Here is a 25,929-nt window from a genome sequence, read left to right on the forward strand (position 1 = left end):
CCACCGGAACTTCTGCTTGCCTCTCAGGCAGTCGGTGATAGGAGCCGTGACGCGAGAGAAGTTCTTGATGAACTTCCTGTAGAAGTTCGCGAAGCCTAGTAGGCGTTGGGCATCTTTGCGCGTCCTGGGGCTGTGCCAGTCCAGGATGGCCTGCACCTTGTCCTTGTCCATCGCCAGCCCCTTGTCTGACAGCTTGTAGCCTAGGAAGTCCACTTCTTTGGTGTGAAACTTGCACTTCTCCAGCTTCACATACAGGTGGTTGTCCTTCAGGCGCTGCAACACCTCCCTGACATCCTTCACATGCTGCACTGGGTCATTGGAGTAGATAAGGATGTCATCCAGAAAGACCAAGCAGTTCTTGAAGAGGAGGGACCCCAGGACGTGGTGCATGAAGGCCTGGAAGCATGCTGAGCCCCCTTGCAACCCGAAGGGCATCACCAGATATTCAAAAGAGCCCAGAGGCGTGAACATCGTGGTTTTCCATTCATCACCCTCCCGGATCCTAATCAAGTTGTACGCCCCTCTTAGGTCGAGCTTGGTGAAGATCTTGCCCCTGCGTGCCGCTGTCAGGAGATCATCCACTCTGGGCATGGGGAAAGCCATTGGCTCTGTCACCGAATTCAGCCGTCTAAAATCCACCACCAGACGGCGCTGTTGCGTGTCTTTCTTGTCCACCCAGAAGACCGGGCTGCCCCCTGCTGCCTTGCTTTCTCTGATGAACCCCCGCTTGAGGTTCTTGTCGATGAAAGCGCGCAGATCCTCCAGTTCCTGATCTGACATGGCGTACAGCTTGGCTGGGGGTATAGTTGCCCCTGGCACCAGGTTGATCTGGCAGTCAAAAGGCCTGTGTGGGGGTAGGTGGTCAGACTCCGCTTCGCTGAAGACCTCCTGCAGGTCCCAGTACGGCTTGGGTATTGCCTCACCCCCCTTGACGTGCATGGTGGCCACCGTGGCTATCGGAGGCCCCTCCCCTGGTTGGTGCTGCATGCAATGTTCCAGACAAAAGTCCGATCCAAAAGTGATGCATCTCTGGTGCCAACTTATGGAGGGGTCGTGGCGCGTCAGCCAGCTCATGCCCAAGACGATGGGGGGGTCTGAGATGGTTGTGACGTTGAAAGCCAGTGTCTCTGAGTGCCTTCCCACCGTCATTCTCATGGGGGGGGGGGTTTGATGCGTGATGGCCCCTCCCAGCAGCTCTCTGCCGTCAATGGTGGCCACGTGCAGGGGAAAATCAAGCTGCAGAAGTTGGATCTGGTGCTCTTCCGCAAAGTTTCTCGAGAAGAAGTTGGCTGAGGCACCACTGTCAATTAAGGCGAGGACTGTCAGGGGATAGCCATTTGGGAGCGTGAGCGTGACTTCTAGAACCACTCCTGCTCTGGGAGGGGTGGGCTGGCTGTGCTCCTCTCTGTGCGGGTGGGCGGGCGGGGGCTGTTGTCTGCTGACTGTGCCTGGCCGCTCCCCCTTGTCTCCTGCAGCCAGGCTGTCTCGTTTCCCTGCTGTGGTGCTGCGTCAGCTGGGGAAGGTACAACCGTTCCCGCCTTTCCTTGCCACTCTCTGCGATGAGGGCAGTCTCTGACGCGATGCCTGGGGGAGTTGCAGAGAAAGCAATTCCCGCCTCTTCCCTCCTTGCGTCTTGGCGCCGCCGGGGTTTGAAAAGCCCCCGCGCGCGCTCCTCCGATCTCCATCGGTTCCGGCTCTGGGCTTGGCCTGGGCGGGTGTGGGGGCGGGCCCTGGGGTGGGGTTTGGTGATGTGGTCTGTCCTGGGAGCGTGGGAACCAAGGTTTTGCTGCGCGCGTCGCTTGTTTGTCATTCCATCTGGATTCCTGTCTCACCCCCACCGCTAGCGCCGCTTTGCTTAACTCATCCATAGTTCGCGGTTTGGGACCTCTTGCCAGCTCATCCTTAACGTCTGCGTGCAAACCCATGTAGAAGGCTGATTTCACTGGCTCACTTTGCAGATCCCACCCCAGTTTGTGCACCAGCATGGTGAATCTCGCCCAGTAGTCCCTAACTGTCGATTTTCCTTGTGTTAAGTTATGAAGCTCCTCTTTAGTGGCCTCCATTTCACTGTCACTAGCGTACATTATTTTTAAAGCTTCTAGAAATAATTTTGCGTTCTTCATGCAAGGATTTTTTTGCGCGATGAGCGGTCTTACCCATTCTCGGGCGGCCCCCGTCAAATGCTCTATGATAAAGGAGACTCTGTGCGCGTCATCTGGGAATTCTGCTGCATGCAATTCCAGCGCATAATTTATTTCTGTCTCGAATCCTAGGTACTCCCTAGGGTCGCCGCTAAACTTGGTGACTAGGTTCTGTCCCCTTCTCACTTGGACTAGCTGCGGCTGGGGCACCCCCCCACCTCTAGCGGCTTTCTCCTCTTCCAACTTCTTCTGTAGGTCCAAAACCATCACCCTTAGCTGTTTCTCAGTCTCCTCTTTTGTCCTCACCTGGTCCACCAGCTTGTTCAGCTCCTCCTGCGCCCCTCGCGCTTCCTCCTGAGCGGCATGCAATTGCTGCTGTGCGTGCGCTGTGAGGTTCTGCAGCTCCTGCTTCGCTGCTTCGGCCTCCAGCCTCCAATGCTCAGCCTCTTGAGCGCTCATCGCTGCACTCCAAAGTAGCCAAAAAAAAAGATTCGGGAGTTGCTGTCAGAGGGCCTGGTATGGCTACTCTAGAGTAACGACTCCAGCATGGTCTTTTAAGGTTTTTATTAAGTGCTGATTATTTACAGTGTTCAGAGCAGTAAAAATGCATCCTTAAGGTGAGGTGTCTGAACTCCCGAATGGCGATTGGCGCGTTTTCTTCCAGCACCACAGCTTTGGCAGACCCAACCTCTTCCCCCTACGTTTGCGTCGCAATTCGGGAGTTGGGGGAATTGGCCTCCCCCCTGTGCGTCCTACTTCCTGTCCCACCTGCGGCCTGGGCTCCACAACCTTGCCTGAGCCTCGGACACCACTTCCTGACTCTCCGCTGGAGGCAGAGCTCTCCTTACTCTCTCCCGCGCTTGGGGATGGGCTGGAACTTAAGATGGGAGGGACTTCCCTGTATCCCTCGTCCCTCACACAGTGTTTGAATATAAAGTATATCTCAGTGTTTGCATTGTTGCTGAAGCAAGATATATTAGCATGACAATTGTTCTTGTTTCTCTTAAGCCACATAAATAAAAGGACAACATACCTTGACCCAAGACTAGCATTTACAGTAGAAGATAATCCAATGAAACCCAATGCCAAGCAGAAGTATGATGGAAACACCACTGCAATGGAAATCCTTCAGGGTCGTGATATGAGTGGAAAAGTGGTCATAGTCACTGGAGCAAATTCAGGAATAGGTAGGTCAATTCTGCAATCAGTTTTGTGGCAAGCTGTATCGGGGAGTTTGCATGTGTTACATGCATGTGGATACTACCTCAGTGGTCTTCATAACTGATTTTCAAAATACAAGGTTGATCAATGCTATATGTAGTATATTTCTGTATAAAAGGACCAACATTCCAAACTTAAATTTATTTAATTGGATGCAAGTCCCAATAACTACTTATTTCCATGTAAAGGTTCATCTGCACAGAAAATTGTCCCAGTTCTGATTTGTCCCTTAGCATCAAATCTAAAAGTACAGTCTGTCATCAAAGGAAGGTAAGAGATGACTCAGGAAAACTGCATGCCAAGTGATGATGCATTATTACACAATTGTCTGGTTTGGCTTCCTCACAAGCAACATCCTAGATAATTATTTAGAGTTTTTGGTCATAGTTAAATTCTTGGCAGTTATTGTTCTGGATAACTTTGCTACCAGGTACTTCTTTTAATATTGAGCCCCAAACAGGAGCTCATTATACCAATGAAGCAAATGCCTATTAAATAAAAAAGAGTTCATGTATATATGTGCCAGTGAGTAATGTGACTTATTATTTCCCATGGTGATTTGAACACTGTATTTTCAAAAAAGATAATAGGTGTAAGCTATTGCATCAAACTATGGAGTTCTAAATTTAACTAGAAAGAAAGCATACTTGCAGTTTGAAAATTTCAAAGCTACGTAAGGAGGTGGGGGAGAATATAGTTGGCAGTTAATTGCTTTCTAGTTCCTCTAAACTTCCTAGAGTGAGGAAATGTATAATATGATGAAAACATAAGAGGCTTTTCCTTTGAGTATACCACCTATTCAAAATGAAAATTTAAAAATATTCATTGTTGGGTTCTACTTACTTGCTATTGAAGGCCTTGTCTGTTGGGTTTTCTGCATTTCTGTGGAGCACAAAAAATATTAGCTGACAGTTTATAAACACTTGTTGTAATTAGCATTAGCATCCCTTCACCTGTATTTCCAGTAAAGGAAGTGAAAATTCGTGATGGGTTTTGAAAATTTACTACTTCCAAGTTTTATTAAAAATATACTGCAGGGTCTTTCTATGTCTAGTAAGGCATACCGTGTTTCCCCTTTTTTAAGACGTAGTCATTATATAAGCCATAGCAGGATTTCTAAGCAATTGCGCGATACAAGCCATACCCCGAAAATAAGACATACTGATAGACCCTTCACCCAGTAGCAATAACCCCCCTCCCGCCAGCCAACCCCCCCTTAAAAATATCTCCATTTTGCTGTCGCTCCACAGACACGTATTTCCTTTAAAAGCTTGTAAAAATGCACTGAAGAGCCGTAGCTGCTGGCTGCCGAAGCCTCGTGACCTCCGTGAGCGCGTCTGTCTCTCTCTCTCCCCCCGCCCCCTGCGTCTCTCTCTCTCTCTCTCTCTCTCACACACACACACACACAGAGAGAGAGAGAGAGAGAGAGAGAGAGCACCCACCTCTCGCTTCCCCCCACCTTTCCCTTCCATTCTATGCGCCCACCCCTGAGTTGCCTGTTGATTTCCTCTTGACGGGAGAGGGGCGATTGAATGCAAAGGCTGTTTTCCCTTTAAGGGAGAGATCTCCGTGTGCGCGTCTGTGTCCTCTGTCTCTCTGTCTCTCTGTCTCTCTCTCTCACACACACACAGAACCCACCTCTCGCTTCCCTCCACCTTTCCCTTCCATTCTATGCGTCCACCCATGAGTTGCCTGTTGATTTCCTCTTGACGGGAGAGGAGCGATTGAATGCAAAGGCTGTTTTCCCTTTAAGGGAGAGATCTCCGTGTGCGCGTCTGTGTCTCTCTGTCTCTCTGTCTCTCTCTCTCTCTCTCTCTCACACACACAGAACCCACCTCTCGCTTCCCTCCACCTTTCCCTTCCATTCTATGCGTCCACCCATGAGTTGCCTGTTGATTTCCTCTTGACGGCAGTCTCCTGTGTCTGATTGTTGTCTCCTTGCAGCCTTCCTTTCTACCTTATGCTTGCTTGTCTGTGGAGCTGCCCCTTTAAGGATTTGTAAGTAGTCTGGATCGCAGTCCTTGCCTTGGGGACTTTTTTAAAAAAATTAAGGACTTTTTCCTTCTTGCTGTTTGTGAGCACAAAAGTTAAACTGCCGGTCCTAGCTTCCTTTACCCACAAAATTTTACCTTGCTAGCTCAATTGCTTCTTAATTGCTACCATTTACCAAGTCAGCAATCTTAATTGCTGTTTAGCTGGCTTCTTTGTTCTCAGCAGGTAGCTTCTTTGCTATCAGTGATAGCACTACAAAGTTCTGGTTACAGGTAGGTAGCCGTGTTGGTCTGGGTCGAAGTAAAATAAAAAAATTCCTTCAGTAGCACCTTAAAGACTCATACCAAAATAAAACTTAGTTGGTCTTTAAGGTGCTACTGAAGGAATTTTTTTATTTTAGCACTACAAAGTGTTACATTGTTGGAACTTAAGTCTTGGGCAGCTGGCTAGTAGAGATCCTTATTTGCTTTACTATAGGCTACTGCTAGGACTGTATCACACAGATAGATTCCATTATACTGGTTTAGATTTAAGAAGCTCCAGTGTAGCAGATTGCTATTAAGTGAGTCCCCACATCAGAGGAGAGAGAGAGCAGCCCTTTGCGAACATCCCAGGGCTGGGGAGAGAGGGCTGGGCCAGGGACGCACACCTCCCTTCCCTCAGACTCATAATAAAAATACGAGTAAGACATCCCACCAAAAATAAGCCACCCTGTGGTTTTTTGAGAAAAAAAAGTAATAAGACGGTGTCTTAAAAAAGGGGAAACACGGTAGTTCAGGGAAGTCTGTTTCTATCAAGTGGCAAGGCTTTGTGTTTGTATCTTGTTCAGTCTATGGAGAATAATATATTTTGGTCATAGCTTTAATGTTGTTGGATTTTTTACGTATCTTAGCCTTTCCAGTGTGGTGTAAAGCAGAAACATAGGATAAAAACCTTTTAAAACAATACACATTTGGCAACCGTATCCTGTGCTCCTACCTTACTTATGAGTTGGCAGTCAACAGTCTTGATTTTCCCCCCACTAGAGGGCTCTATTGTTCTTCTGAAAAAAATGAAGAGCAACATATCAAAGTGCTTCAAAGTTTACCAAAACAAATATTAGTTTTGTCTTGGGCTTTTTATATATCAATTGCTGGTGCTAAAGTTCAAATGTGGAAGAGTATGTGAACTAATTTCTGCAAGTAGTTGATTTTAACTTCATTGGCAGATGTATCTGACAAAACTAAGCACAGTAGTTAGTAGTATCCCAGGATTTTTCACTTAAGATAAAGATAAATGTGGATATCAAAACACTAGCCTTTGTCTTTTAAGGCTTATCTAAAGCTTTCTTTATGTCCTTGAAATCCTGTGTAGTCTAGCTTTGTGTATGCAGTACTCACTTGGATCTAATCTCTTCTAGGCAGTGCAAGAATTCTGCAACACGATGCAAGAACACTTGTGATGCTGCTGAAATTCTTTAAAGGAACACTTTTTCTCTAGGGGCATAGGCAAAGCTCCCTAAATTCTTCTATTACAAACTGTAACATGCTTAAACTCTTTTGAGGAAAAGCAATATTGTATCTGCTACTGTACAATAGATTTGGTCGTGATCGCCATACGCATGCATGCCACGAGTCTCCTTCAACAAACCTTTTGCCTTTGAAGGTCAAAGTAATTGGAAAACTGTTTGAGTGTGTGTTGAAGCCTGGCCCCTGAGTTTATGTGTACATGGGAGATTAAAGAGAGATGGAAACTAAACAATTCAGCAAGTTGCATCATGTCATTTTCAGTTGCTCCACTCCATAGCTTCCTTCTGTGAGAGGAAATATATACACCATGGCCAGGATGCAAAAAACCAGCACAATTAGAACTGTACACTCAAGGGGGAGCTTTTTATTCCCCATTCTCAAACATTAGTGTTAAGCAGTTCTCAAAAACTGAAAAAAGTTACAAAAGCACTTTGTGGTTGGGGGTCTGATCTTTCAAGAAGAAGTCAACTTGTACTTCTCACAGATAAGCCCTTGAATTACTCTTTGCCCACAACCCAGTGTCTCTGCACCTGTCTTCTATGATATTTGTACATGTTAGTAACTACTTTGTGTTATTCCCTTGTCTTTGAGTCCTGCATAGTTATTTGATCTTGCATTGTTTTGCATTTGTCTCTGCCTGAGACATGATGAAATTGATACTTGATATCACAATTGGCCCCTCAAAAGGTAGCTGCCACTTTTGTGCTCTATAGTGCCATCTCTTTTGTTATAGCTGCTTTCCAAAACCTGACTAAGTGATGATAAGAGATGCAGTTTTTAAATAGTTTTGCAAACCTGCTTGCCTTGGTGTTATGAAAAATGTACCCCAAAATGCGTTGCCTTTTAAGAAGGACAGACGCGGGTCGGAAGCTCCAAAATTTGCACTAAGTTCAGCTCCGCCGGGAAAATGACAGAGACCACACGATGCTGTCAGGAAAAACAAACTGATCCCTTTATTGCAGAATGCAAAGCTACAGCTGTAGGGTCCCTGCCTCTGGAAAGAAGGAAGGAACCCCGGGAAATGGTGAAGTCCCCCTATATACCCTCCTGTTCATGCATGGAAATCTCTGGACTAGGAGGGAGGGGGAGACAAGGGCGACGGGTGGGAGATCGGATTAGCTGGGTGCGGAGATGACTTTTCCTTTCAGATGGAGAGATGTCAATCTCTCTTCTCCTGTCGTTGATGGTGCTCCCTGTTGTTTGGCAGGAAGGGCAATCAGTCGAGATGGGTGCAGAGGTGGGGCAGTTCCTGGCGATTTCCATGGGGTGGAAGTCCGCCCGGCAGTGTTTTCCTCCAGGCCATGGAAGGGTGGGCTACGTTGAGGATGGCAATTTATTTGAATAAAGTTGTTCCAGCTAATCCCTCTATTGTCCGTGTGTCCTTGAATGGGTATAGGGTGGTAGTAGGGCAAGGTTCAGGTGGGTTGGGATCATACAGGGTTCATACAGAAAATATACCTGGAAAACATACCTAATACAGGGATTTCTAATTAAAAGGTAGCAGTCCTGACATATACAGTTCTAAGATATAAAACAGCAATTCTAATACAGAGGCAGCGGATAGAGATTTCATGGTAAGAGAACATATAATAGGCTGTATTATTAACTTGAGTAGAAAAGTTTAACTTTGGATTTGGGCGGTTTCCCCCCCCCCTTCTTCTGGAAACATTGTTTTGTTCTGGGCGGAGGGGAGGTGGAGAGGGGAAATGTGTGAGTTTATGCTAACTGTTGTGCATATGCAGATCCTTAAGCCTTCCTTCAGGCAGGGTCGCGTCCTAGCTGGAGGGGTGGGGAGACAGGGAAGATGGCATTGAACAGGATTCTGGGTATTGCAGCTGTCACCCCTCTCTGTTCATTAATAATGGTGTCCTGCAACCCCCCCCCAATATGATTTTATAACAGCCCCCTCTCTGAGGCAATATTGTTGTGTAACAACCAATCATTGCCTCACATAATCGACAGTGACGTATTCTCCATTTCCCAGGTGGTACATTGGCACAACCTAGGGGTATGTGGTGGCGGCTCAAAGGGGGGCTTGGGAGAAGCATTTTATAAGAAATGGTATATGCCTTACATTTACCGGAAGGTCCACCAATGACTGAAAAATGCAGTTTCCTTGGAGTTTGCCTTTTGTGTGTTCTCAGGTGTAAAAGTTAGCTTTCTGGTCCCACACCTCCATCATGGCACAGCAGCAACAATCCCTGGTGAATCCCCTTAGGGCTTTCATATTGACCATGTCACCTGGCACTCACCATAGCTGCCACAGGTTTGGACATGTCATGAGAGAGATGCCTTTGCCTTTGGCTTTCTATGGGATTTTATTATTATAGGCTCTGGTCTTGCACTGTAGTAGGGCTCAGTTGCTCTTAAAGGGAGAAAGCTACTTGCACCTTGGATACACTTGCCCAATTAGAACTGACCCAATTATAATTTATACAGCCCCATAAAAACCATTCTGAAAAGGGCACATGTCCAAATTGGTCAATTTAATTCTATAAGGAATCATTCCAGGTATATCAAGGCATATACACCTTCTTGTATCTGCTGGTTTCATGAATCCTGAAACTGCTTCTTGGTAAAAGAAGGCTGGCACACTACAAAGTGCCAGGTGAGATAAGGAAATGTGGTCATAAATTGATCTAAATCTCAATAATGGACTATGCAATAGCCTGATCTATTAGAAAACACAAAAATGCCCCCCCCCTTTGTGGAAATAACATATACTTGTCAGGCATAGGTCAATGTTTCTGCATAATATCACGTAATTATATATCAGTTGCATATCTTGAGGCCAACTCTTAACAGGGCACAGAGTCTTGAAGTCAAAAGAGAGTATATGTCCTTGCAATTCACTTTCCTCCCCTTTGTAAATTTTCCCAATCCCCCCTTTTGTCAGTCCATATCCCTTTGGAATGAGATAGTTGTGGCCAGTTTGAAAACTCTGGTGTCTGTTGTTGCAGGTAAAAGTCTTGTGGTCCGGAGGATTTGGGTTCAAGGTTTTTTCCATCATTGATCTGTAGTAACATCTGTAGAAGGAGTATGCTGTAAGGGGCAGTGTTTGGGGTACTTAAGGGCACAGTTAGAAGAAGGAAAGGGCAAAAGCCAAAGGGAAGAAGAGGGAAAAAGGGGGTGGAAATATCTCCTGGAGTTTTTTTGGGAAGCTGCAAACAATAAAATCTTGATGCATTAAGTATTTTTTCTATATAATTACTACTGTTGTTAGCTGCTAAGTCTGTTTTCCTTTACCTAGGGGTTTATTATTATCATTATTTTTATTATTATTACTACTACTACGGAAAGAATGACTTAGATGTTACATTCACATGTACAGAAATAAAGAGTAGAAATACAAAAAAGTAGAAATGCAAAATAAATCAAAAATAAGAACAAAATAATATTTAGATTACCACTCAACAATTTTTTCAGATGGACTTGACACAAAAATCTCAGATTAAAAAAAAGAATTATTATCAAATAATATGAAGACATTATAAAGACCATACAGGTTAATATTGGACTGTAACCTAAAGATTTGAAGGTGAATGGTAAAATAATGGGGAAAAACCTTAAAAGTCATCATGTGCTATCTGATAAAAGAGAACTCTATGGGGAAAAACACAGATGGTACCTGAATAAACATCAGTAATAAGTTTTGGAGATGCAGTGAATGAAAGACCACGTGATGGACTGATGGACATGCCCCAAAATATAACAAAACAAAACACTGACATATGAGGAACCAAAATAAATAAATAAATGCTAAAACACACAATTTCTAATAATGAGCATCTCAAATGAAAATAAAGAGCAGCAATCTAAAGTTGTGCAAGTATGGTTAGATTAATTTCATAGACATAATGGAAAAACTGATTTAATAAATGAAAGCAGATTATTTGTAACCTAAAGAGAAGCGTCAAAGTAAAGGAAATATATAAAACTATAGCGGGAAGTAATCTAATACAGTAGGGATTTAAGCTCGTTTTGCAGACTGTAAGGAAAGAAATTACTGTCTTTATCTCTTCACTCCCCCCCCCTTTTTCCCCTTTTTTTTGCTGTGGGAGAAAAGAATAGACACTTGTTACTGGGGTTTAGTCCTTCACATATCCTTTAGAAATGTTCTTCCTGGGAAAGCTGTGAGAATAATTTTTGCATGTTAGGTTGGAACTTTGCAAGGGGGGAGGTTATGCAGGAGTTAATGCTTGGGGTGAAATGCAAATGCGAGATAAGTATCTGAAGGTGCTTCCTGAATACCCATTGGAAAGGGGGAGCAGACCCTTGGTTTGCATAGTCTGGAGTTTTTTCTAAGCCCTTGACTAAAATCACAATCAGTATCCTGTTGAAAGGGGAAACAAACAACAACAAAAAGTACTCAAGCGATGAAAGTACTCAAGCAATGAACTCAAAGTGGGAGTGCTGAGATATTTACCTCTGGAAAGAATTTTGCATATTAGATTTGGAATGATGGTCCAACACTTGACCCTTTTGTTTTCTCAAGTGACCCCCTGGAGTCAAAGACACATAAGGAAATTTAAACAAATTTTCCCCTGCATGGCACAGGCCCTTCAGCATTTGGTTGCTGTTTTTGTTTTGTTTTGTTTTTAACCTCCTTTTTCTCTCTATTTTTTTCTCTTCAAGCTGGCATAGCCTCTGTGCATGTACAAAGTTCATGATTCAGAAATCCATTGTACCATTTGAAAGTGTTGCTGGTGTTGGCTAAATTACCATTTGAATAGAGGAAGGGAAGGGTGAATAGGTTAGATTTTACACAGAAACCCAACAATTTACACTTCCACCAAACCAGCAACAAAAAGTGGTCAAATTAAATTATTTTTGGTCAGTTTAAATCCATTTCTATAGCTTTTGTGTCCTGAGATATTTCTGACACCTCTTACTTCCTGTTCCTTGCTGCTTAGGAAGCAGGCTTATAAATCTTAAACTTTAAATATATAAAACTTCAACATCCAGACAACCCAATATTTTCACAGACAACCCAACCCAATATTTTCACAAGAAAGCTGCAATAAAAGTTTGGTCAAATTAAACTCCTTAATGAAGTCATGGCACTAATTAGCCATGTTTACTGTACTATATAAACATCACATACCCCAGGCAAAAGAAATCTAGATTTGCCCCCTTTATCTACAGGGTTTTTGGGGTGCAGACTTTTATTCAAAATATTTCACAAATGTGGATTATTATTATTAGTGTGCTTTCCCTCTAGTCATTAGCGGAACAATGACCCGCCCCCTTATGTACGGGTAAATGACCAGTCAGAATTCATAAATTGCAAATGTTTGGTTTTTTTTTTTTTAATAACTTCAGCCATGGGCAGACTAAAATTCCCTGCCCCCTCATATATGGGAAAATGGCTACAGGGTCACAATTCATAAGATATTTTCTGCCATTTATTTACAAGGGAAAATGGTCAAGACTTTCATATGTGCTTAAACTTTAAACCTTAATAGACAAAATGGTAAAAACTTATATAATCACTCCTTAAAAACCAACGACACTCTTGTTCTAACTCTGAAAACCAATAATCTTTCCTTGCCAGAAAGCAGAGCTGGGCTGAATTTCAACCCATCACCACATCAGACACATTGCCTTTCACATAGCTCTAAAATGGAAGTTAGAAGGGACCCTGAGGTCATTTAGTCTAACCCTCTAAGATGCAGGATTCAGAAGATTTGACTGAGAATACCAACCCTATACAGAACCCTTTAGCAGATGAGTTTTTTCCTTAAGAGACTGATATCAGGAGCCCAACAAGAACCCTTCTGTCCAACACAATCAAAGTTAAAACTAGACTCAGATAGACAATTCCTGGCTATGGAAGCTCTACTTTTGACAAACAAATCGCCTTTATAGGAATAGCTGTTCAATTTTCCTTTAGTCAATATTCCTCTAGTCACTTGGAGAAAGACTCCCCTTTGTAGCCTCTCTCAATAACAACATTTGCACACCTCATTCTCATATTTATCATGTTTAAGATTGATTGGTTCAACATTGTTTCTTTATACTAGAAATTTAAAACAAGTTGGCAGTTTTAACTATGCACACTTAAGAAGGCAGTCTATGGATGTTGTGGCCAATTTATACACAACCCCATAACATTTCTAAACATTGAGTACATCTCTTATCCACTTATAGCTGGAGTTTATGAAGTGAACATTTTCAAGTTTCGAAATATTTTCAAAGCATTGAGCAAGCATTTTCAAAGTTACAACTCTTTATTTTCCTTCATCCTGCCCCTCTTTTTACTTTTGGAGAGGAAAAAATGGCCTTCTACAGCCTCTTTAAAATAAACCTTTACACACTACGTCCACTCTTTTTAATATTTGCCATGTTTTTTGGGTTGATCAAGCCCTTACATAAAAATTATTTAAGCAAGCTTGCATTTTGTTTTGGTTTTTTTCTTTTGTTTTTTTAGACCCTGAAACATTTCTTAAATACAATTGGAGGCGTCTATCAGAGTTCAGACGGGAAGTAAGCTCTCCTTGGGCTTATTTCTCCCCTGAAGCCTGCAGAGTTGTCTCTTTGGACAGGGGTGCACCCATTTTTGCCCTGGTCAGTCTCCGAAGGGGCACTTGCGCAAGTTCTAGCCCTGGGCAGTCTCCGACGGGGCTGTGGGGTCTCTCGGGGTTCTGGGGACTCCTTGGGAACCTGGGGCACGTCTAAGGAAAGTGGACAGACTCCGATAGGAAAGTGGACCGACTCCGATAGGAAAGTGGGCTTGGGAAGGTTTGCTAAAGGGCTCTCTAAGGGAAAATGGGGTTTGGAAAGTCTCCTTAGGAAAACGTTCTAGGAAAGTGGACACACTCCGAGGAGGACTCCTATTCCCACCCACAATTTAATAGTGCCACAGCAATCTCCCTGCCTCTTGCTCTCTAGACTCAGGTCCTACTGAACGCTTGCCTACGCAATGCCAGATCGGACCTGAGGAATGCAAAGTAGGAAAAGGGAACGGGCGCACTTGCAATCTCTGGTCATGGGTCATACCTAACAAAAGGTCGCCATGGCAGAGGGGCGTCTTCACCCGGGATAGCTAAGCGAGAGAAGGAAGAGTTGCCAAGGCTCGCTATCTGGGCAAAACTCCGACGGACAACAAGCCTTGGGGAGGAAAAGGGCAGCCGCAAAACCTCCAGCCTGGGCAGACTCCGACGGGCTTTGGGCTTTTTGGCTATGAAAAATAGGAAAGAGTTTGATTGCTGTGACAATTCCCACCCCGAAAAGCCAATTTCCCTATTGATACTCACGTCGCAGCGCGCTGCCTTCTTTTCCTGAAGCTTGATCACCTCGCGACAACAGGAGAAGAAAATCTTGGAAAACAACCCCCACGGCCGTCTGGATCCTGTTTGTTTTCCCTGTGTGGTCCCGCTAAGGATCCCAGTTAGGCCAGAACTCCAGGGGCAGTCGGGGAAGGGGATCCCCCCTGCAAATGGCTGGGTGCGCTTGGGCTCCCCAACCACGGCGCCCCAAGAGTACGGCTAAACGGAGTCTCCTGGCTGGCTCGCCATATTGTTATGAAAAATGTACCCCAAAATGCGTTGCCTTTTAAGAAGGACAGACGCGGGTCGGAAGCTCCAAAATTTGCACTAAGTTCAGCTCCGCCGGGAAAATGACAGAGACCACACGATGCTGTCAGGAAAAACAAACTGATCCCTTTATTGCAGAATGCAAAGCTACAGCTGTAGGGTCCCTGCCTCTGGAAAGAAGGAAGGAACCCCGGGAAATGGTGAAGTCCCCCTATATACCCTCCTGTTCATGCATGGAAATCTCTGGACTAGGAGGGAGGGGGAGACAAGGGCGACGGGTGGGAGATCGGATTAGCTGGGTGCGGAGATGACTTTTCCTTTCAGATGGAGAGATGTCAATCTCTCTTCTCCTGTCGTTGATGGTGCTCCCTGTTGTTTGGCAGGAAGGGCAATCAGTCGAGATGGGTGCAGAGGTGGGGCAGTTCCTGGCGATTTCCATGGGGTGGAAGTCCGCCCGGCAGTGTTTTCCTCCAGGCCATGGAAGGGTGGGCTACGTTGAGGATGGCAATTTATTTGAATAAAGTTGTTCCAGCTAATCCCTCTATTGTCCGTGTGTCCTTGAATGGGTATAGGGTGGTAGTAGGGCAAGGTTCAGGTGGGTTGGGATCATACAGGGTTCATACAGAAAATATACCTGGAAAACATACCTAATACAGGGATTTCTAATTAAAAGGTAGCAGTCCTGACATATACAGTTCTAAGATATAAAACAGCAATTCTAATACAGAGGCAGCGGATAGAGATTTCATGGTAAGAGAACATATAATAGGCTGTATTATTAACTTGAGTAGAAAAGTTTAACTTTGGATTTGGGCGGTTTCCCCCCCCCCCCTTCTTCTGGAAACATTGTTTTGTTCTGGGCGGAGGGGAGGTGGAGAGGGGAAATGTGTGAGTTTATGCTAACTGTTGTGCATATGCAGATCCTTAAGCCTTCCTTCAGGCAGGGTCGCGTCCTAGCTGGAGGGGTGGGGAGACGGGGAAGATGGCATTGAACAGGATTCTGGGTATTGCAGCTGTCACCCCTCTCTGTTCATTAATAATGGTGTCCTGCAACCCCCCCCCCAATATGATTTTATAACACTTGGTGTCCTTGTTTTGTTTGCCCTTGTGGGCTGAAGACTTTTTTTTTGTAATGTCTGATGCTTGAAATGGAAAAGCAAACTAATGACATGTGAGGTATGCAAAACTTTTTGTAACATTTGCGTTAAATTTCTTTTACGGTAGGCTTGTCAAAAGTAGACAAATGCAAAGAGAAAATGAATTGGAATGCAGTCATTGGAACCATAGTGGCAGATGTGATCAAATATATTTGGATTAAGGGAAAACTGTAAAACCATAGTGTTGGGGCAAAGCTATCAAAATTGTTAGATTGAATTATGAATATTGTTTTTCCTCTATACAGAACTTTTGAATAGTTTCTGTTGTCAGATCTTAAAACTAGGGGAGAGGTAATATGAACAGGAACTTGATTAAGGTGAAATAAATTCTAAAAAATGTTAGCAGAGGATAGCCTAAACGCCCTTGGACTATGGAAGTGTTTTTTTAGATAGTGATGAAGAGTTTAGTAATGCCCTACTTCCTGCAGATAGTAGGATTCTTCCTTTAGTATATTTCCAGTTGAGAATAATCTTCTTGCTGTTGGCTCAAAATCCCACACCTGCACATTAGTCAGAAAGTAGAATTCCATTAGAATCCTGATTATCTAAATTGGCTGTGAAGTTCTCTTAAATCTCCCAAGCACAGATGCCAGACATTGCTTGTTTTCCCCAAGAAAAGTGGCTTTTGGGAGTTTTCTGTGAAATCTACAGCTCTGGGGAGCCTTGGCGTTTATTTTCAAAAATAAGCAAAGTGAAAACCTAGTCCTTGTAATGGTAGAGGTGCATTTTTAATATGTGATTTTTGTGGGTGGGGAGTGAAGCAGTCCTTATCACTGTCCATCCTTAATGGAATTTCTTCACTGCCTGCCTAGCAGAAAACTGTACAGTGGAGGAAAGTTGCACAGAACATACTTGCATTTAGTGTCACATAGAGAACAGAAAAAATGCTCAAGGTCTGTTATCTTACTTCCCAAAAATGTGATGCAAGCATTCTACACTGTTGCAGGAAGAATCTCACAATCAAGTATACCTGCAGTTTTTTAGGTTTTTTTATGGGGTTTAAGTGCAAATGAACTCCTAGTATGTACATTAGCTTTGCCATCTTTTATTGTGCTTACTTTAACATTAGGTACCATTCTCTCTACGCTCTAAATTGTGGGGCTAAGTTCTTAATAATAAGGCTTTTGTTGAATTTCCACTGAGGTATTTCTAGAAATGGTATCTGTTCCTTGTATCGCCTCATGCCTGCTTTGATAAATCTATTACTTGGGTAATGAGCAGTATACATGGATGGTTAGTCAAGTTATTGAACTCTATCAACTTTGGCTGAAATTCACAATGCAAGACAAACTTGTAATACGTGAGATTACATTGAGGCCAAAAGGTTCAATAATTACACTTGTAATGAAATCTCTTTGGTATATCACTTGTTAACATTATTTATCTTTCATTACAGAACAACTCTGTGCACTACCTAACTCTATAAGTTGGAGTCACATGAAGGCTTATTTAAGGAATGTAACAGCTCCCCCTCTTTTGCCTTGTCACAGCTTCCCCTATAAGCCCTTGTGGCAGGCTTGGTTCATAGCTGGATTAAAGCTCAGTTCTTGTGAACAAAAATGGCAAAAAAGACAATCACGGGAATGTATAATCAGAACAAAAACAAAACTATGCCGTGATAAATCCCTGAAACGAGATTGATGAAGTGAATAATACTAAAACTCAACTAATGATTACTCAAAGAAACATAATAGGTTTAAACTTCCCCAAAGAAACTTGGTATAGAAAAGACATGAATTGCCCAAAGTAACCTCTAAATAAAGTAAACCTTGATGAGGTGCCGACTAAGTGACTCGTTTCACTGGACAATTTCTATCTGTTTCCTCAGAAGGAAAATGTTTAGGGGCTGAGGTTTCCTTGTAATCAAAAGCTAAACAGGAGCTGTAAACTCTGAAAAGAATTGAAAATTACATAGCAGTCAGGGATAAACTTCCCCAAGATAAGACTATAGTTGTTTAAACTAAAGGTTAGCTAACCTATGAAACAATTCAACTAATGAATATCATTGAATATCACTGCTCTTAGGAAAAGATTAAATAAAGGGCTGTAAAAGCTCTCCTAGTTGTGGTGATGTGACACCATTGTTCAGACTGCTTGTGAACAAGCTGTCATTGCTGCTTTTATATCTCCCTTCCAATTTTCCCGTAAGCCTTTTGGGAGCATTGTTTACTTTTGACAAGAATATCTAATGGTTAGGGCTGCGGCATCTAGCTGGCTAATATCCTGTTTCTCCGAAAATAAGACGTAACCATAAAACAAGCCATAGCAGGATTTTTAAGCATTCAAGGAATATAAGCCATACCCCAAAAATAAGGCATAGTGATAGGCGCAGAAGCAATGCTGGCCACAACAGGAGGAGTAGGAGGGAAAAAAAATAAGCCATTGTGTTTTTTTGTGTTTTTTTGAGGAAAAATAAATATAAGATGGTGTCTTATTTTCGGAGAAACACTGCTTATAAACCTTCTGATCAATTTGAAAGGTGTGCTGTTCATGGACTGGGCATCATATTATTTTTTTTAAAAAAGTTTAATGTAAAAAGGTTTAATGAAAATTACAGGTGACAGGTGCTATCTCAGAAAGAAGGAATGTCATTTCTAAGATAATGTATGTTGTGCTGTACATGCAGTTCCATCTAGTTTTCACTTTCTAAATGGAAGACTTAAATTAATGACTTACTTGGGTGGATGTAGGGAGGCAGAATGGGAAATAGAAAGTGTTTTGTTTTCAACACATCTTTCAGACTTGAAGCCCTTCTGGTCTATATCAGGTAATGCTGCTTTTTAGGGGCTTTATAAACCTATTTAAGTCTGCCTTGGGCAAACATAATGTGGATTAATGGTTGCAGTAGTTGGCTGGGATGCTGCATATAATCTGCTTAGAGTTTGATAATATTTGTTTTGGTGGTACATAGACTCATAAAATTGTAGATTTGAAAGGGACCCAAGGGTCATCTAGTCCAACCCCCTGCAATACAGGAATCTTTTGCCTAACATGGGGCTCAAACCGACAAAACTGAGATTAGCAATCTCATGCTCTACTAACTAAACTATTCTAGCAGCCTGTACTAGCAAAGCAAACTGTTATCCTCCCCCTGCCCCGCCCCCAAATAACAATAATTGCAAGACTTTCTCCACACTTCACTGGGAGAAGTAATAACTGTTACAGTATATCCATAAACAAAAGAGAAACATAAGGCATCCTTCTAAACTACTAGTACTGATCTAAGAGCTGCTATTTATGTGGTGGCATCATGACACTGTTGCTCTACTTTGTATTTTTTAAACATTCCATATACAGTGGAACCTCGGTTTATGAACACCTCAGTTTACGAATTGTCGGTTTACAAACGCCGCAGACTCATCTGGAACAGATTAATTCACTTTCCATTACTTTCAATGGGAAAGTTCGCTTCAGTTTATGAACGCTTCAGTTTATGAACAGATTTCCGGAACCAATTACACCCATGCTTTGGGTTATGTACGCTCCATGTTGAGTACTCTGCGGACGCCGTCTGGAATAGATTAATCCACTTTCCATTACTTTCAATGGGAAAGTTCGCTTCAGTTTATGAACAGACTTCCGGAACCAATTGTGTTCATAAACCGAGGTACCACTGTACTGTATTCCTAGCATTTGTCATGACCCTGGTTTTGGCATGGAATTTGAAGGAGGGAATACCGTAATACACTGTGTTGGGACTGTGACCCTTTAGGGGCATCCTGCGTTATGTATAGAACTGCATTTGCAGAGTTTCTTGGAAGAAGCAGACAAAAGGATTGAGGGCTATAGAGCACATGAGCCTTTGCGTTTATCTCCTCGCTCCTAAAAAAAATTCTGTGAGCTTGTTTGGGTGATACTTGTATGTTTGTTTGGAGGGGTTATTGTCTTTTGTTAATCAATTCCTAATGTCCATTTGATCCCTCTAATGTGTATAAATAGAAGAATAAATAGAGAATGATCTAAAGGATACTGTCGTTGGTTCCATTTGTGTCTAGAAGTCACACTTGTTTTCCCAACTCAGAGAAAATGTGTTGCTTTAATGCTTGAAAAGATCCAGCACACTTTAGCTGACAAAACAGTCTTCTAATTTCATCTGAGATGAAATATGTCTTTTTAATTTTTATGAAACTGCTTGTATTAATATTGCACTGTTGTACTTGCCAAAAGGAGATTTAAAACATGCAACTAATTTTGTTTTTCCTTAATGCTTAATTAGTACTCTGTTCTGCAGTAGCTTGCTCACAGAGGAGCTGCACAGTAATTTTCACATCTGAAGAAGAAGCTGTTGAGTAGCAAGTACCCCCTCCTGCTCTATTTTGCTGTGGGCATGAAAACGTACCTTCTCTTAAACTTCATTCCCACAAAGGCATTCTTTCTCTGGAAGATAAACTTGCTTTGTCTTCTGAAAAAAAATGGGAAAAGAATTAATAGGTAGAGCAATTGTGAACTACAAAGCTGTGGGTTGTAGATTGTCACAAGAAACAAATCTGCTGGGTAGGTATTGTTATAAGAATTTTGAGGTCATGTATATATATATATAATAATAATTGTTCATAAAACATGTACATGAATGTACAGTACAGGCACATGTCTGAAGCAGCACAGGAAGACAGGCCTTTCTGACACCATTTTGACTCTCTCTCTGACCAGGTGTTCCTCTGCAAGGAAGAAGGGGGGTGGGGGGAACCTTCTCATTGTCTCAGGAATTAAAGTGATAACCCTGGCATCCTGATACCTGACTGCCAGACAAAAGGGTGTGATTAACTTGGCTGGGAAACAGGGAAATGTAAATATCTCTCAATTTTGTTGATTAGGTTTTGGGGGCAGGGGGCAGGGTCCAGGATGCTCAGATTACTGCCACCAGACCTCCCCGTTCATGATGTGCCTATGATGAATCTAGGGAGGGGGGGTCTTGGGCTACACCCCTTCTGTGACATATGGATGATGCTTCTGGGGGGTGGGCTGAAACCAATTTCAAATCTCTTTTTAAGGGCAAGACATCTTTGTTTGGGGTTCCTTCCTTGTTCTCCTGTGTGAGAGGAAGGACCCTGTTGCAACAGCGAAAATAAAAGTGCCTTGCTTCGTATGTCCTGGTTTGGTCTCTGTTATTTGGTAGGCAGGAGACGCTTAAATTCGTCTGTTTGCCCGGATCCTTGGGCTCTCCCTGGGCAGGATCCATTTCTCTGGGTTCATAGGAACCAGCTTAAATTTTACTACAGTATTGAAAATTGAGGAACTGAAATGAAGTAAAATTCCAGGAATTTGGTTTAATGCAGGCTAATCTAATGGCATGTAGCTGAAGACACAGATTTCCAGTTGAAAAGAAAAAGCAGTGAGACATCCGTCCTGAAGTATATGAAATTCTTAAAGGCTGATGCTGCCATTTGTGATGTACTAGATTGAAGGAAGTTGACTTACAGAGATATCCATAAAGCTGAGCTTTCATTAGAAGTCTGTGTTGTTTTTGTTCACTAATATTAGCAGAGATTCAAATAAGTGCTTCAGGTTCAGCTGAAGGCTCAAGCATGTCCAGTGTAATTGGTACAACCCACTATGTTATGATTTCAGATCTATACCTAAGGTGAACAGCTTAAAAATAGGTGTTGAAACCATGACAAAAATCATGGCAGAAAAATAAACCTTCCTTGATATTACTCCTGATGGAAACTGATAGGAAGCAAAAGAAACTACGCCTCTGTAGATAAGGTACAAAAGCACTAGGAAGGTAGAAATGGGAGTCCCTAAGCAGACTTTCTGCTACCAGTTACTAAGCTAGTTCAGCTATTATTCCCAAGTAAGAAAACTCAAGCTGGAAGGGCCTCAGGTGTATTCCCTGGGCCAAAACGACTTAGTTGATGAGCAAATTGGCTCCCAAACACCGTAAACCAGAAGTAAGTGTTCTGGTTTACGAAAACATTTCAGAAGCCGAACGTCTGACACGGTTTCCGATTGAGTGCAGAAAGCTCCTGCAGCCATTTGGAAGCCACACCTTAGTTTTTGAACTGTTTCGGGAGTTGAAAGGATTCCTGGAACAGATTAAGTTCGAAAACCAAGGTACCACTGTATGCTGGTTAGAGGGTAGGTTTGATTATTACAAAGTATTTTTCTGTTTTACAATGCCATGGTGCTGTAGAAAAAGAAAAAGCAGAAATGGGAAGTTTTAATCCATTAAGAAAACATTTTGTTCTGCAAAGAGCTTTTAGTGTTTAAACTTTCACATGAAATGTTATAAAATGTTAAGGGTTCAGTAGGGATGGGGGATCAACCAAAGAAAGCCTGGTTATTGAATTAGAGGCTTTAAAAAGTTTTTGTGAAGCTTGTATTCCATCATGCTTGTATTCTTACTGCTGTTAGAAATAGGATTGTGACTAGAGGGTCAGATAAGAGTTTTTTCAACCTGAGACTAGTCGGGTCAGTCCTGTCTCAGGAGATTTTTAGGGTAGTCATTTTAAAATTTATAACACACTGCATGTTACACTGAACATTATTGCCCCAACCTGAATTTGCATGGGCATTTTAAATTCAGATTGGTTGTACTTTGTACAGTTCTCTCCTGCGTCTCCATATTCTACTTTTATTTATGTATTTATGTAATAGTTAAACAGAAAGCCAACTAGTGCAGGGGATTATTGCAAAAATATTTCATTTCCAGCTACCAGCACCATACAGGTAAAGTTACATGCATATGGAAATTTGCAAAACTTTTGGGAGATGCACGCTTTCAAACAGCACAGGAGAAGAGCCACACTCAGTAGCAGATCACATGCTTTACATTCAAAGGATTATAGGTATAATTCCTGGCATCTCCAAGTAGCTATGGGAAAGACAGTAAATAAAGTGTTCTGAGCTGAATGGATCAGTAGACTAACTCAGTATAAGTCAGCTTTACACATTTGTTTTCCTATTGCACAATTTCAGACACCTACATAGGATATAATGTCTGGGAATTTTACAGAGAAATGAACGGCTACAATTGTCATCTGAGACCCTTCTTTGTGTGCCTCCTCTGCAAAAAGTCTAGAGGGCAGCAACAGAAAACTGTCCTTTTCTGTGGCGGCTCCCTGCTTGTGGAATGTGCTCCCCAGGAAGGCTCATTACATTGCCTTCATTTAGGCACCAGGCAAAAACATTTCTCACAGGCCTTTGGCTAATTAAAGAATCTATAGCCTTTTAGATTGTGTGTGTGGAGATTATTGAGGGTTTTCCCCCCCTTATGGTATGCATTTTTGTTTTTATGTTGTAAAGCACCCTCTGATCCTCAGATGAAGAAATTTAATAAATAATAATAAATACATAAAACAACTCTGTGATTTGTATCTCTTGCTGCTATCTTGATTTACACACAAAAGCCTAAAATATCTTCTTTTCATTTTATAGAATTTGAGGAACCTAGTTCTGTTATTTTAAGAGAGTCACCTGAAAACTATTTGGGTGATGGTTAGATCTGCTTCTGGATAAAAAAATCTTTCTTCCAACACTTGTTTGCTGTCAGAGATCATTCAGTTCATATGCCTATTTAGTTGGACTAGTAATAAATTGTGAGGAGTTGGTATTACAGTATGAAACTAATTTTAAAACTAATACAAATACAATTCAGTATCAATATCAATGCTTATTTTTACTGAAACAGTAAAATGCATGACTGGCTAATAATGTTTGCAATTTTTAAGTTTCCTTGCTACATTTGCTTAGAATGGAATTAGAAAGGTTGCATGTGTTGAAACTGGATTCATCTGTGTACAATGAATTGCCCAGATAATTAAAGTTTCTCGGTACAATGAATGGCTTTTAAAAGGCAAGCAGGAAAATTGCTAAGTCTTAAATACTGTAAGCATGTAATTGCGGAGAATGGTATAACTTTATGTGGTGTCTGTTGATTCTATAATCTAAGTTATACCCTGTGTTGTAAACTAAATTTCTCTTGCCCCAGGGTGTTTCTAGAAGTGAAGCAGCCTGTGTTTAATAGCTTTTTTCCCTGGGTAAACAACATTTAAATGGATGGTGCAGCATGTTTAAAATAAAAGTGGAACAAATAGTTACCTTGTTCTGTCAATTTCTTGGTATTGATATACTTATATTATTGTCCTATTAAGTATTCATATGCTAATTCAAGTGTTTACAGTTGGAAGTCATTAAGCTGTAGTATCATGAGAACTTGGTAGGAAATTTTCTATTTGATCTATCAAAAACATGCACCAAAACCACCTAATAATGCTTGCTACTATATTTCCTACCAGTTGTCACAGGTGGAAAACTTGGCTATGGGCATTGATAATGTATTGTGGTATAGACTTTGAGAAATACAGGAAGGAATTTAGCAAAACAATTGGGCACTGCTCCTTGTGTTCTTTCTTTCTTGAATCCTATTGTTATATATGAGGGCCAAACTAGACAGTTTTAAAATAAGTGAAGGGGTTAGCCCCCTTCCTCCTGGGGGCAGTCCTGATGAACATCCCCTCCTCCACCAACCTGAAGCTACTGATAGCCTTGGAGTATTATTTAATTAATGATATTGAGTCTATGTTTTGCAAAGTTGTTGTTTGCTATGTATTTGGATGCCTCTTAAGATGTCATAACCAAATGCTGCCATATTGGTTCCTGAGATCAGGGAGCAGGTTTCTGTCTATATTCAAATACAGTTCAAGATGGGAGATTAAACATTTCAAAACTGCACTATATTTTGGTTTATTAGAATCCCTCAGCCACACTTGGAATAGTGCTGCTAGCATTAAGTAACTTGAAGTTATTAAGGTGTATATCGTGGCTAGATTGTGTTTGAGTGGGGCAGTCTGATGCTGTTTATGGAACATTCTTCAGAGCTCTCAGATTTGTTTGGGACATCTTTTGTGAGTTGTTACCCCATGAAACTTAGAAAATTCCTGGATCAATCTGAGGAGAGGATCAGAGAGCTTGCTCGTTTTCACTACATACTGCATTTAGATTGTTTTGCGTGAGTGCACACTGGAGACCTGCCTTGGTAATATGCTTTATTTACAAATATACAAGCAGAATGCAACTTGGGTACCTTGGGAGAAAGGCTCTGTGATACCTCCATTTGAAATAAAATGTATTTATTAATTAAAAGCCTTTTTTTATTCCACTCTTCAGCCATCCAAATTGGTGCTGATTGGAACAGTCATGGCAAATCTGGTGAAGGACCACCAGTGGGGCAACAATATCTTCAGGGACCTGTTACATCAAAAAATGGGTTGTCATGACAAAGTCACATTTCAGTCTGCCATCAAGATTCAGAATGGTGCCTGGCATCCAAACTTCAACAAAGACTGCCCGCCCCCACCTTGAAAACCTTCATGCCAAGTTTGGCAACTGTGTTTCGAGAGGAGGCCAAACCTATAGAGAACGAACAGACAGACAGACAGGGAATCCGCTTTCCAAAATACATGGTTGATTATATGATAGGGATTTGATTTTTTCCTATTGAAAAAGGGGCAAATATGCAAAAAAATTCAATGTCATAATACTCTAATTTCAAATTCTACTGTCAAATTCCAACTGCCAATGTACCTCGAAGTTAGTTTTACAATTGTATCAGTCACTTTTATGTTAGCCTAGTTTTAACATTAAAAAGCTCACATCTTCAGCTATTTTTCCCATGCCTCAATTTCCCTTCTGTATAAGAACCCATTTACCATTTGGAACCACCCATAAACAAGGTGCTCAAGGGAGCACCCAAGGGTCAAATGGCCAATACAACGCCATGAAAACTGAGCATTTTAGTGAGCAGTCCCAGTGAGCACCAAATGTCACACCATAACATTTTATTCAGGGACCAAGGGTGTTGTCACTTTGTCAATCCAATTTCTCTGTTCTTAATTGAGTTTTCTTTTTTAAAATACAATTGTAATTGCATTTTAATGTGTGTTTATTATGTAAGCCACACTGAGGGCCCCTAGAGTGGAGTAGGAATCATAATAACAAATCATATGAGCATGTCTCCAAGTCACTCCCCTGGGATACGTAACAATTCTTTCTACATAGCTTACAAGTCTGGGTTAGAAAAATACGGGACCACAGCAGATCGGCACCGGAAGTTGCGTAGGAGCAACTTCCGGTGCCAGCGCTGCCCGATTTCCAGCCCAGGAGCCGAGGCTCCATGAAGGTTGCCCAGCCACCCAGCCAGCCCTCTCCTCTTCCCTCAGCCCTCTTCCCTTTTCCTCACGGAGGCTCCGGAAAGGACCTCCGGCATTCACCTCCTTCCCTTCTCAGTCTGTTCGCAAATGCAGCAGCAGCAGGAGCAGCCAGCAGATGAGAGGTGTGCCAAACACACACGCGTGCCACGAGCACGCGCGCTCGCGCGCACACACACACACACAGCCTCCTCAGCCAGAGGCGATCCCGCTCGCCTCCTCTCCCC

General features: G+C 42.3%; 1 protein-coding gene across 3 annotated transcripts in view; it reads left to right on the top strand.

Moving 5' to 3' along the window:
- The window catches only part of WWOX (WW domain containing oxidoreductase), a 572,066-nt gene that overhangs the window by 10,367 nt on the left and 535,770 nt on the right, over positions 1-25,929 (top strand). For all 3 annotated transcript variants that reach the window (XM_088672015.1, XM_035117487.3, XM_035117485.3), the window contains exon 4: positions 3,150-3,328. In XM_088672015.1, coding sequence (XP_088528141.1) covers positions 3,150-3,328 — 179 coding nt within the window. The remainder of the gene's footprint in view (positions 1-3,149; positions 3,329-25,929) is intronic.

This window comes from Zootoca vivipara, chromosome 6 (assembly GCF_965207765.1).
Source record: "Zootoca vivipara chromosome 6, rZooViv2.hap1.1, whole genome shotgun sequence".
Lineage (NCBI taxonomy): Eukaryota > Metazoa > Chordata > Lepidosauria > Squamata > Lacertidae > Zootoca > Zootoca vivipara.